Below are 13,745 nucleotides of genomic sequence, written 5' to 3' on the forward strand. Positions count from 1 at the left end.
TTTTGTTTGTTTGTTTGTGTGTTTGTTTGTTTTTGGAATGCATATAGAACATTAAAAAATAGAGAAAATATTTGCACATATATCTAATACTTCAGTCTTTTAATGGAACCTGTTTTTTTGCTTACATCATTTTTTTTGTTATTATCTTTCTTCTATCCTTGACTTCTCTTTATTGATAGTGAATTTGTTGGCATAAACTTTCTCAGGGATTTTCCTGAGGAAATGTTTGGTCTTGGTACTTCAGTTAGCAAGTTAGTGTTTAAGATGACTAAGAAAATATAGCACCCTCTGTAAAATCCCATCTCCCATGATCTACTAGCTAAGGAATCAGAGCTCCTTACCCAGAATCAACTAGACACATTGCTTTCCTGCAACACTGGCAGCGTCATTGGTGGAGTTAAGACTGAAGGGGGCATTGGTTGCCCCTCTGAGCAACTGAATCCTGCTATGACCTAGCTTAGCGAACATGTGATGTTACATGAAAACCAATAAGTAACACAATGCATATTGGGATGTAATAAAATCAGTTTCATAAAGCCTTAGATATTAACTTTAAATGTAAATATCCCTAATAATTGACTATATCCCCAAGAACATATCTTGTGTCATTTTCTATTTACAGAAAAAAGCAATGTATGTAAATGAAATATATTCAAAATTATTTTCTGATTTGAATATTTACTATCAATGTATCGCTAATTGCTTGTAATTTTGCCTTCTGTCATTATGCTAATAAGATGAATAAAGTGTAGTCTGCAGTATTAATTTTTATATCTATTTTTCAATTGGATGACTGTATGCATTTATTTATGGCTTAGATGCATCTCATCTATTCTAGGTGCATAAATATTTTGTTTGCTTATTTGCATTTGTTTATATACATTTAATGAATTAAGATTTCACCTCACTTTACCATATCCAGACATCACTTCATTTATTTTTCTAATAGTATATGTCACGCAATATAGCATTTTTATGTTAATAAAGTATCTTTCGTGTGATGACATTAACTATTATGCCAAGAAAAGTATTGCTATTATGTGTTTGTGGGTGTGTGTATTTAATGTGATCTAATATACTTCTATGCCATTAAAGTCAGTGATATATTTTGAGAGTCAATTATTCTCAGCAACCGAGTATATTTGAAGGAAGCAATGTAGTGTAAATATTGAGGTTTTATGTGTAAAACATCTATAATATCTTTCAGGCAGTTAAAGATTGCTGTATACCTGGGTCCCTCAGAAGAAGCCACATGTATTATTAACACATTGGCTTCTGACACAGTTTTTTGAATGTCACCAAATAGTTGGATTACTGTGGCTCATTGTCTTTTATGGCACAAAATAGGAAGATTAGGCCATGAATAGAAGAAATCACACTCAAGTGAATACAAGCTGTTGAAATAATGTTTTCAAGATCAAACGCAACAACTAAGACCAAGAACAATAGGTGTTTGGTGGTTTCCATATTTTCATTAAATTCTTTAAGGAAAGTCTTTCTTATAACAATCTTAAAAAGCATGAATTATGTTTTAAAAATCTGTTATTTTGAACTTGACAGCCTATAAATTTAACATTAGTTTTAATCTTACTTATCATAGCCCTAATTGGAGCTTTTCAGATTTTTGGTGTGATCTTGGAAGCATGTAATTTCAGAAAAAAAAAAAAAAAAAAAAAAAAAAAAAAAAAAAAAAAAAAAAAAAAAAAAAAAAACCTTATATTTTATATTATCTTAGGTATTATCTTACATATCCTTATATGTTACATATATCTTCTATATTATGTATTTTCTTACTATGGTTTTAAATTATTTTTTTCTCTTGTTTAATGCTCCTTAGAAGCTATGATGTGAGGGAGGAGTGATTTTTTTGCAGCCTATTGGCTAGCACTGAAAGCAGTGCTGCGATGGGGTTAGGGACCAAAGAAAGGACAAAAGCTTAAGTGAAGAATTCATTCACCTATTTAATGTCCATCTACTAGTGCTACTAGAAAGCAGATACAGCTCTAAATTTGAGGATATTTTGGAATACAAAGATGATCTCCTGCTTTGAGTTCCTGGGCGTCATATACCTAATAAATAGTGTGAATATATAAAGATAAATGAAAAGAACTCTGCACAACATGTGTGATTCCTACTTCCCTGACTCAGCTGGGTTCTATCTGATAAAAGCTTTTGATATAAATAGAAGAGGAGGGTGTTTCATATCTTAATAGGATGGGGAACTATGGATCCATATGCCAAATGTGTTATGCCAAAAGAAAAAAAAATTGATATTATGGGAAGATCAATTACCCCTGTGCATTGCCTCAAATTTCTTCTTCCTCAGTTAATATTCATCTTCAAGGCCCAGTTAGGTTTTCTTCCAAAGCCTGATACTCTAACTGTGTTTTCCAAATATGGAAGCTGGATTTGAGTTTTGCATACAAATTAGTTTGTAGAGTTGGCTGATAAGTTGATTTTGTAATTACTTTTATTTAATACAATTTTTCACTAAATCAGGAAAATTATTGATTGGGAGATACATTAGGGAGCACTAAGAACTATATATATATAATTTCAAGATGTACTATAAATGGATTCAAACTCAGTTATATTAAAGGGTAGAAAACATCAATATTAGAATCTATGAAATGTAGAGTAACTAAAGGTTCATAATTGAATAATGCTTAACAAGTCCCCTGTGATGTAGCAAGCATGGGTACTATTGTCTGCACTGCAAAGGGGAAGCATGAGACTCACTGAGTCCACAAGTACCTGTTAAATATCCAGTAGGTGCCAGATATGATGCCAAGTTTTCAGCCTGCAAAGAGAACAAAGCAAACATTGTCTCTTTTTGTGGGATAAGTGGAGTTCTCCTAGCTGGCCAAACTCACACACTGTGTCAGACATCTAGAGCTCACATATATGCCTAGCCAGTCTAGCACAGAAATATGTTACCAAATTAGCCTCCTGAAAATGGTAACAATTTAGAAATACTAACTCTGATGCAAAACATACAGCATAGATAAATAATATATGCATTTCTCTTCTTTTTCCAAATATAATACATGTTAATGGTTTCCTGCACACCAGTTTCATTTTTAAACCTTTCTTCTGACCATAGGAGCTGATGCTGTGGAAGCTCAGTGTAAAAGATTTGAAGTGAGAGCCAATGAAGATGGCAGGGTGCTGTTTTCTGCAGATGAAGATGAGATTACCATTGGGGCTGAAAAGCTGAAGGTTACAGGTATGGTAGATGGAGGTCTCGGAAAATTGTTTACTTTTTGAAAGAGTATACAACTGCACAAGAAGCTACTTAATAAGGTGGAAGATCCCTATGTCTCAAATAGAGTCTGACATAATTACAGTGTTTATTTTTAAATAGTCTTCAATGGAAGGCACCAGTTGTGGTTGTAAAAGATAATGTAAATACTAACAGCCTTAATGGCTAAAGATAAAACTCTCAGGTGGAGGTAGGTGAAAGTGATGTGAGTGGGAGTGGTAGAAATGAAGTGCAAATTCTGCATAAAAAGGGCTAACAAATACTAATTTGGGAGTATTATTTTAAAATAGAAGACTTGTGAACTAAAAAGGAGGAGTGAGTCACATCTTACATGGCAGCAGGGAAGAGAGAGAGCTTGTGCAGGGAAAGTCCCCTTTATAAAACCATCAGATCTTGTGAGACTTATTCACTATCATGGGAACAGCACAGCAAACACCTTCCCCCCACAATCCAATTACCTCCTACCGGGTCCCTCCCATGATATGTGAGAATCGTGAGAGCTACAATTCAATATGAGATTTGGGTGGGGACACAACCAAACCCTATCACAAAAACAATGGATATTTTTTTCCTTTTTTTTGAGAAGGAGTTTCATTCTTGTTGCCCAGGCTGGAGTGCAATGGGGAAATGTCGGCTCACTGCAACCTCTGCCTCCCAGGTTCAAGCAATTCTCCTGCCTCAGCCTCCTCAGAAGCTGGGATTACAGGCACATACCACCACACCCAGCCAGTTTAGTATTTTTAGTAGAAATGGGGTTTCACCATGTTAGTCAGGCTGGTCACAAACTCCTGACCTCAGGTGATCCACCCACCTTGGCTTCCCAAAGTGCTGGGATTACAGGCATGAGGCAGCAAAAATGGAAATTTTAACTTTAGAATGAAGTAAGGGAGAAAGTTCTAATAAAAGTAAACAAATTCATTTTTTATAGAGTTCATAATTATCCTCAAAGTTATATAAGTTAAAAACTAATGCTATGCATATATTAAGAGTCATTTTTATAATATTTGGGTCATTAACGTCAACCACCAATTTAAATTAAAATTTTTAGGAAGTTAGAAGTGGGACCAAGAGTGGGGAATAATTTGATGACAATTTTAAGTACAATCTCTTGTGAATTACTTGATTCACAACCATGACAAATTTTATTTTGATAAAATATTTAACAATCCCTTGAAAGTACCCCAAGAGGGCTAGATTTTAAAAACCAAGAAGAAAATAATAAAGTATATTTGACTTAGTGTTTCCCAAACTTGAGTTTGGAAATAGAGCATGGGGTATCTCTTCATATTTATTTGGGTTATACAGTCCCATGGGCCATCTGAGAGCAGTTAGCATGGCAATTGAAGAACATCAATTCTGTTCTTGGGCTGTTTGGGTTGAATTCTGGCTCTGCCTTTGAATATATTCAACTTTCAATGCCTCTGATTTTCCCTTATCTGAATGATTGAAATGATAATAATATTAGTGTTCAAATTAAATGCATGTGTATGCATTTGTGTGATGAAAATGTGCTCAGTACATAATGAAGAGGTTGTGTTGGCTCTTTATATTTATTAATGATGATAATATTGATATTGCAAATGTGGCTGACAAGAGGGCCTATGTTTATTTCAAGAAAGGTACATTAAACTAATGCAGGAACAGAAAGCCAAACACCACATGTTCTCTTTTATAAGTGGGAGATATAAATGATGAGAACACATGAACACATAGAGGGGAACAACATACGCTGGGGCCTGTCAGAGGGTGGAGGATGGGAGAAGGGAGAGGATCAGGAAAAATAACTGGCAGGTACTACATTTAATACCTGGGCAACAAAATCTGTACAATGAACCCCCAGAGCACAAGTTTGCCACTGTAACAAACTTGCACATGTACCCCTGAACTTAAAATAGAAGTTAAGAGAAAATGATGTATTGGCTGGACATAGTGACTCACGCCTATAATCCCAGCACTTTGGGAGACGGAGGTGAGAGGATTGCTTGGTTCAATACCGGCCTAGGCAATATAGTGAGACCTTGTGTTTATAAAAATATTTTAACAATTAGGCATGATGGTGTGTGTCTGTAGTCCTAGCTACTCAGGAGGCTGATGTGGGAGGATGACTTGAGCCCAGGAGGTCAAGGCTGTAGTGAGCCAAGATCATGCCAGTTCAGTCTAGCCAGAGCCAGATCCTGTCTCAAATATAAAATAAAATAAAAAGATGTGTTATGAAATGGTGATGAAACTCAGCAGGGATTACTGAATGGGGATCCTCATTGGGTATCCCCTGGCCTGAATCAAATCCCATCACCCTTACCTCAACCTCTGTCCCTCTGTCTTGGGAGTGTGTTCTGCTGAGAGGGTGGAGCCTCCACCACTGGGTGAGTGTTTAGGGTGGTCCCCATGAATATTTACCTGCATGATGTTCATTTTTCTTAAGACTTCTTTGGCAGGTGATGAAAGGAGGCATCTATGGAGAGCACTGATTGACCTTCTTGAGTCCTGAATTAGGAGAGCAGGGACAGAAAGAGAAAGAGAAAGTTCTGTTTGCCACAGAACATAGACAAATCAGAAAGGATATTGGTTTTAAGCCCCTGAGCACTAACATTTGAATTGCTTCTTGATAAGTAAGTCAGGTGCTCTAGGGTAGAAATGCCCTCGGGGGAACTGGGCAATATTAATAATCTTTGAACCTTGGTAATGCCTACTGGTCATCACTCTTGAGACCAACATAATCCTGAGATAAATTTTAGGATATTACACACTTATCAAAAGTTTATTTTATCCATATTCAGGTATTCTCATTGGGTAGTTTATAATCATAAGTAAAGGGAGATTCTAGAGCTCCTGGCAGATTTTACAATCTCATGAAATTTTCACTTCCTCTGATGTTTCTATTACCTTTACCTGTCTCATAACAGTTTCAGTGAAATAATGGTGGGTAGTCACATTCATTTTCTTCTTTTGCTTAGTAGCCTGGATGCCATCCTTGAATTATTGCTTGGACTAAGTGCTTCCTTAGCCCAAATAGGTGAGAAAGTGCTTCCTGAAAAATCTGTTTTTCTGCTTTTTAATTAAATGCCTTAAGGCAGTTATCTTTTCTTTCTCCCTTTCTTGTTCTATCTCTTTTATGTCTGTCTCTCTCTATTCTTCCTATTGCTTCTCCTCCTTTCACACCCCATGTGTGTGTAAAATGTGTCTGTGTGTGTGTGATGTGTGCATGAGATTTATGTGACCATGTGTATAAATGGATAAATGTTTCACACTGCTCTCTTTTTCCATTTTTTTCTCTCTCTCAAACATATACACATAGTCTTGCATTTATTCTTTATAATGTTCTTGATTGATCTATATTTTCCTCAGATACCTCAGATACCACTAACTAATTAGAAGTCTATGTCATATGCTTTCAGATGATCTTAAGTAATAAAATTATAAGCAAATTATTATAAAGGGTCAAAACATAACACTTAGAATGAAAGAAACACCAACAATCTATGAGAGTACCTGCAGCAAACAATGTCGACTTTTAACCTGATACGGATGTACAAGAGGCTAAACATTGTTAACAAATAAATGCTAAATTAGAGAGTATTTCATTTGATTAGAACTCTCCTTACTACCTAATCACATTTCTGTGTCTCATAGAAGAGCCCATTTGCCACTCACACACCGTAGAGACACAAACATACACATAGGCACATACACATACTAATTCTTGCCAGCCTTTACTCCTTTGCCAGCCTTTACTCCTTTACCAGAATAACAGATATTAACTTTATGGCAGCTTCATTCATTCCTATGATATTCCTTAAGGAAAGAAAAATAAAAATATCAAAGGCAAATATAATTTAGAATTTCACCTGCTTAGAGGAAAAAAAATGTGCGTAGCATAGCATGCAGTTTTAGGGCATTGAGATTGATTCGTAACCTCATATATACTTTAAAGAAGTGTTTGAATCATTTGACAAATAACGGTACAAAAGACATTAACTCCAGGGTGCTCCATGTACGTTAGATAGCTATGCTGACAGGACTTCAAAGTTACATGTGATGAAAGGTGTGTATGTGAAGTTTATTCTAGAATTTCAAATTTGTGGCACAAACATTTTCTATTAAAGCAACATTTATTGGAATTAAAATGGATCCCTTTCAGCTTTATATTTTTTGAGCAAAGCCATTTTATAAAGGAACCTGACTTTCAGGATGGTGAGAGTGGATGGATTCATTTACACAATGGGTGTGTCTGTACATCTGAGGCAAAATCAGTTATGACCATAATCATTCACAGATCTAGGGTAGCTCATGATATTTAAATTCACTCTACCTACAAAGCTGCAGGAATTTACCTGATACATTCCAGTACTCATGGGTGCAGGGGGACTAAATTAAAATGGTGAACACATACCTGAACATGACCACCTACCAATACCCCATCACCACAAAGAGCAGTCACATGCTTAAGATTTGTAATTGTTTACTCTTGACATTACTTGCCTTGTGCAGTAGAAGTTTGCTTAAATCGTAGTATAATTATCCTTATTTGACCTTAAGATGCTCTCCCTGTATCACTGAATATATAGGAGCTTTATACTTTAGCTGACCTACGCACAATTGAAAACTTTATTTTTATTTTGTATTTCCTGCTATTGGCCAAAAGTATGATTTAATTCAGTTATCTTTTGAGACATAGTCAACAACAACAACAAAAAAGGAATAAACCTTTATACACAGAAGTCTCTTAAATTTAGTGCTTTCAGGCAGAATCAATCAACTGCAATCTGTGGTTTCATTCGTATTCCACGTAGTATATTAACTTTAGAAAACAAATTTCACGAATAAGCCACTCTGCTGTAAAAAGTGAAAGACTTTAGCCCTGTAAAATACTTTCATGATAAATTAAAAGCTATTAGTTAGACTTAGAGCTAGACCAATTTTTTTTTCTATGATGTAAAAGAGGACAATAGCTAAATGTACCAAGAGAAAGCATATCTATTTTTTGGACGATGGCAAATAAAACTGACAACCTGAAAGAATAGTGAAATCCAACCTTGCATCCAGCCAGTGCCCTAGTGTTTGTTTGAAAGCCAAGAGTATCAGTCCATTGTCTCTGTTCTAACTGAATGATTCGAAGTCTAGACAAGTTCCAATGCTTGTCTGACAACAGAAGAAAGGATTTTCTGAAGAGCTGTCTTTTAAATTAAACACCACGATTCTGGCTTACAATCAATATCTCCTGGTTTGTTTTTATTAGTTCATCTTCTACATCCTTGTTCTTCTCTATTAAATTGGCACATTGCAATGGGGTCAGCTTTGGACTCAACCTTTTTATTAGATAGGCCATTGTTTCTCTTCGCTGTCCAAATACCAAGAATGGGGTAACACTCAAGCAAAAGGATGGAGCTGCTTTGTCCCAATAACCCATGAAGAAATGTGATTAGATTAGGTGCTTAGAAAAGTAACGTGCAATAATTTCTTTTTATCTGAGGAAGCATTAAAGTTTGTAGACCTGGATCAGTCACTCAACTCAGATTTCTAATTGCTTTTTAATTTACTGAGAATAATAATTTCTAACGCACTAAATATTAGTACCACCTCAACTTCCCCTCAAGTCTCCAAATGAATCATGATTTCAGGTTTTGAAGTGTGTAAATAATAAAGAATGCCATCTTCACAAATAAGCTGTTTCCTCTAAGCACCTTGCCAACAGTCCTCTTCATGAGTTATTTTTTTAAGCTTTATTTAAATGTTTCATATAATTTTGTGAAAGCAAACCTTCTTGAAAATATAATTAAATAACAGGTGAAATGGGAGAAAGGTCATACAAGAGGACAGTTAATTCCCCCATCTCCACCCAAAGCCACCAAAAAAGTCACCATATCAACTCATTTCTTCTGTGTGTAGTGGCTTTAAAATTGTCCATTTGAGGTTGAGTTTCTCTTGTAGCTTTAGTTCTTAGACCCACAAAATCTCTTGGAGATATAATTTATCCTGATATTGTATCAATGAACAGTCTGATTTCCTATATGTCATGTTAAAAACATACATTACTGGCCAGGAATTGTGGCTCATGTCTGTAATCCCACCACTTTTGGAGGCTAAGGAGGGCAGATTACTTGAAATCAGGAGTTCAAGACCAGCCTGGCCAGCATGGTGAAATGACGTCTATACTAAAAATAGAAAAATTAGCTAGGTGTGGTAGCAGGCACCTTTAGTCCCAGCTACTGAGAAGGCTAAGGCAGCAGGATCACTTGAATCCAGGAGGCAGAGGTTGCAGTGATCCAAGATCCTGCCACTCACTGCAGTCCAACCTGGGAAACAGAATGAGACTTTGTCTCAAAATGAACAAACAAACAAAAACTATACATATAGAATATGGCATACAAGCTTGCTTGCAGTTACTTTGCCTCTTTGCTGGTCATCATTCAGGGCCTGGTATTTGCACCTGGTAGCTGCCCATGCAGATTTCTTATTGTTTCCAAATATCCAGCCTCTAGTAACAGTGAGTCAAATTTATCTCATGACTTGAATCTCTCCACTGTGATGGTTAATACTGAGTGTCAACTTGATTGGATTGAAAGATACAAGGTTTTGTTCCTGGGTGTGTCTGTGAAGGTGGTTGTTAAAGGAGATTAACATTTGAGTTGGTGGAGTGGGAGAGGCAGACCCACCCTCAATCTAGTCAGCTTTTATAGCTATTATGAATACATTGCCAGATTACATTGTTGAGACTGCATTACCCAGATACCTAGCTAATCTAGGATAAACTTCCTATTTTAAGTTCAATTTATTAGTAGCCTAAATTACATCTGCAAAATCTCTTTTGCTATGTAGCATAATATATTCACAGCCTCCAGGATCTAAGGTATGAACATCTTTGACAGGGACAAAGAGGTTATTCTGCCTACCATATTGTACAAAGTATAGAGTTGTTCTAGACTTGTCTTCTATTAAAGGAGCATAATAAGAGGCACTTACCACATACAGTTTTGATGAAGAAAAAAAGGCATGTGAAAATAACTTAGGACCAAACCTGGCACAGTTTTGGTATTTCATACTATTTTTACCAAGTGGTACTTTAAAATGACATTATGTTCTTATTTGTTAGTTGTAAAAGAAATACTTGTGCAGAAAAATTAAAAAACATTGGACTACAGATGAAAAAAGAAGGAATTTGAAAGTACAGGAAGTGGGAATTGTATATTCAATATCAGAATATAAAATGGTACTCCTTACTGGGTATTTAGAAATATTTAAGGCTTCTAGAGAAAATCTAAAAAGAGGAATACAAGATGATGGGTAAGTAATACTAGTAATATCCCCTTAATACAGTAGCTCAAATTATATAAATTTTATTTTCTCTCACATAACACAGAAGACATAGTGTCCTGTACCAGAGAGCAAGAAAAATGCTCAGTCGATGATAGGGACATATCAAAAAAGACATACAAGCCAGTTTAGAGATGTTCCCTTGGGCTCAGCACACACACACACACACACACACACACACACACACACACACACAAATGGATATAACATAGAATAGAATATATTAAATATGTCTATATATTACATATAGACAGATAGATAGAAAACTTTAAATAACATGTCCTATATAATGTTCAGTCAACAGAGGACAACATATATGATGATAATCCCTGAGGTTATGAAGGAGCTAAAATCTCTTACCACCTAGTGATGTCATAAGCATCATAAGGTCAGAGCACAACATATTACTTCTTTGTCATGATGCCACTATAAACAAACCTCCTTTGCAGCCAGTCCTATAAAATTATAGCACATACAATTATGCACAGTACATGATCCTTGATCATGATAGTAAATATTATGTTACTGGTTTATATATTTACTATAGCATGCTATAGTTTTTATCATTATTTTAGATTATACTCTTTGTATTTATAAAAATAAAAGTTAACTGGGAAACATCCTCAGGCAGGTCCTTCAGGAGGTATTTCAGAAGAAGGCATTTTTATCATAGGAGATGTCAGCTTCATCTGTGTTATTGTCTCTGTAGACCTTTGAGCGGGACAAGATGTAGAGGTGGAAGACAGTGATATTGATGAACCTGATTCTTTGTAGACCTGGGATACAGGGTATTTTCTTAAAAAGAAAAATGTATTTTTTAAAAAACTTTAAACAGAGAAAAGCTTATATAATAAGATCATAAAGAAAAAATAGTTCTGAATGGCTATACATGTTTGTGTTTTAAGCTAAGTGTTTGGAAAAGTCAAAAAGTTTTTAAAAAATATATAATGTAAAAAAGTTACAGTAAGTTAAGGTATGGTTGAAGAAAGAAACAAAAATATTTTTAAAAAAATTAAGTGTGGCCTATGTGCACAGTGTTTATAAAGTGTACAGTTGTGTATAGTAAAGTTCCAGGCCTTCACAATCACTCACCACTCACCCACTGACTCATCCAGAGCAACTTCTAGTCCTGTAAGCTTCAGGACTAGAAGTGCTCTATACAGGTATACTTTTTTGTGTGTGTGTGTGCTTTAAGCTCTGGGGTGTGTGTACACAACATACAGGTTTGTTACATAGGTATACACCTACCATAGTGGTTGGCTGCATCTGTCACCCCGTCATCTATATTAGGTGTTTCTCGTAATGCTATCCCTCCTCTAGATCCCAACCTCTGACAGGCCCCAATGTGTGATGTTCCCCTCCCTGTGCCCATCATGTGTTCTCATCATTCAACTTCCAGTTATGAGTGAGAACATATGGCATTTGGTTTTCTGTTCTTCTGTTAGATTGCTGAGAATGACGACTTCCAGCTTCATCCATATTCCTGGAAAGAACACAAATGTATCCTTTTTAAGGCTGTATAGTATTGCAGGGTGTATATTTGCCACAATTTCTTTATTCATTCTATCATTGATGAGCATTTGGGTTGCTTCCAATTCTACTATTGTGAACAGTGCTACAAACATACATGTGCATGTGTATGTTTTATAGAACATTCTATAAATAGAATGATTTATACTCCTTTGGGTATACACCCAGTAATGGAATTGCTGGGTCAAATGGTATTTCTTGTCCTAGGTCCTTGAGGAATCACCACACTGTCTTCCACAATGGTTGAAATAATTTACACTCCTACCAATAGTGTAAAAGCATTTCCATTTCTCCACATCCTCTCCAGCATCCGTTGTCTCCTGACTTTTTAATGATTGCCATTCTAACCAGAGTGAGATGATATCTCATTGTGGTTTTGATTTGCATTTCTCCAATGACCAGTGATGATGAGCTGTTTATTATATGTCTCTTGGCTGCATAAATGACTCCTTTTGAAAAATGTCTATTTATATTCTTTGCCCACTTTTTGGTGGGTTTTTGTATTTTTTTCTTATAATCTTTTTATAAGTCCTTTGTAGTTTCTGGATATTAGCCCTTTGTCAGTTGGGTAGACTACAAAAATTTTCTCCCATTCTGTAGGTTGCCTGTTCACTCTAATGATAGTTTCTTTTGCTGTGCAAAAGCTCTTTAGTTTAATTAGATCCCATTTGTCTATTTTGGCTTTTGTTGCCATTGCTTTTGGTGTTTTAGTCATGAAGTCTTTGCCCATGCCTATGTCCTGAATGGTAATGCCTAGGTTTTCCTCTAGGGTGTTTATGGTTTTAGGTCTTATGTTTAAATCTTTAATCCACTTTGAGTTAACTTTTGTATATGGTGTAAGGAAGGGATCCAGTTTCAGCTTTCTGTTTATGGCTAGCCAGTTTTCCTAACACCATTTATTAAATTGGGAATCCTTTCCCCACTGCTTGTTTTTGTGAGGTTTGTCAAATATCAGATTGTTTTAGGTGTGTGACATTATTTTGGAGACCTCTGTTCTGTTGTTCTATTGGGCTATATCTCGGTTTTGTTATCAGTACCATGCTGTTTTGATTACTGTAGCCTTGTAGTATAGTTTGAAGTCAGGTAGCGTGATGCCTCCAATTTTGTGTGTGTTTGTTTGTTTGTTTATTTTGCTTAGAATTGTCTTGGCTTTGTGGGCTTTTTCTTGGTTCCATATGAAATTTAAGGTGCTTTTTTTCCACTTCTTTGAAGAAAGTCAGTGGTAGCTTAATGGGGATAGCATTGAATATATAGATTACTTTGGGTAGTATGGTCATTTTCACAATAAATGTTTTTCCTAACCATGAGTATGGACTTTTTTTTGTTTTGTTTTTTTCCTAACCACGAGTATGGACTTTTTTTTTTTCCTAACCATGAGTATGGACTTTTTTTGGTAGGCTATTAATTGCTGCCTCAATTTCAGACCTTGTTATTGGTCTATTCAGGGATTTGTCTTCTTCCTGGTTTAGTCTTGGAATAGTGTAAGTGTCTAATAATTTATCCATTTCTTCTAGGTTTTCTGGTTTATTTGCACAGAGGTGTTTATAGTATTCTCTGATGGTAGTTTGTATTTCTGTGGCATCAGTGGTGATACCGCCTTTATCATTTTTAATTCATCTATTCAATTCTTCTCTTTTGTTCT

General features: G+C 35.6%; 1 protein-coding gene across 1 annotated transcript in view; it reads left to right on the forward strand.

Annotated features, from left to right (window-relative positions):
* The window catches only part of SGCZ (sarcoglycan zeta), a 1,190,199-nt gene that overhangs the window by 1,113,299 nt on the left and 63,155 nt on the right, over nucleotides 1–13,745 (forward strand). Inside the window, exon 5 of the mRNA XM_017535477.2 lies at nucleotides 3,104–3,226. Coding sequence (XP_017390966.1) covers nucleotides 3,104–3,226 — 123 coding nt within the window. The remainder of the gene's footprint in view (nucleotides 1–3,103; nucleotides 3,227–13,745) is intronic.

Source organism: Cebus imitator, unplaced genomic scaffold, assembly GCF_001604975.1.
Source record: "Cebus imitator isolate Cc_AM_T3 unplaced genomic scaffold, Cebus_imitator-1.0 Scaffold5, whole genome shotgun sequence".
NCBI lineage: Eukaryota > Metazoa > Chordata > Mammalia > Primates > Cebidae > Cebus > Cebus imitator.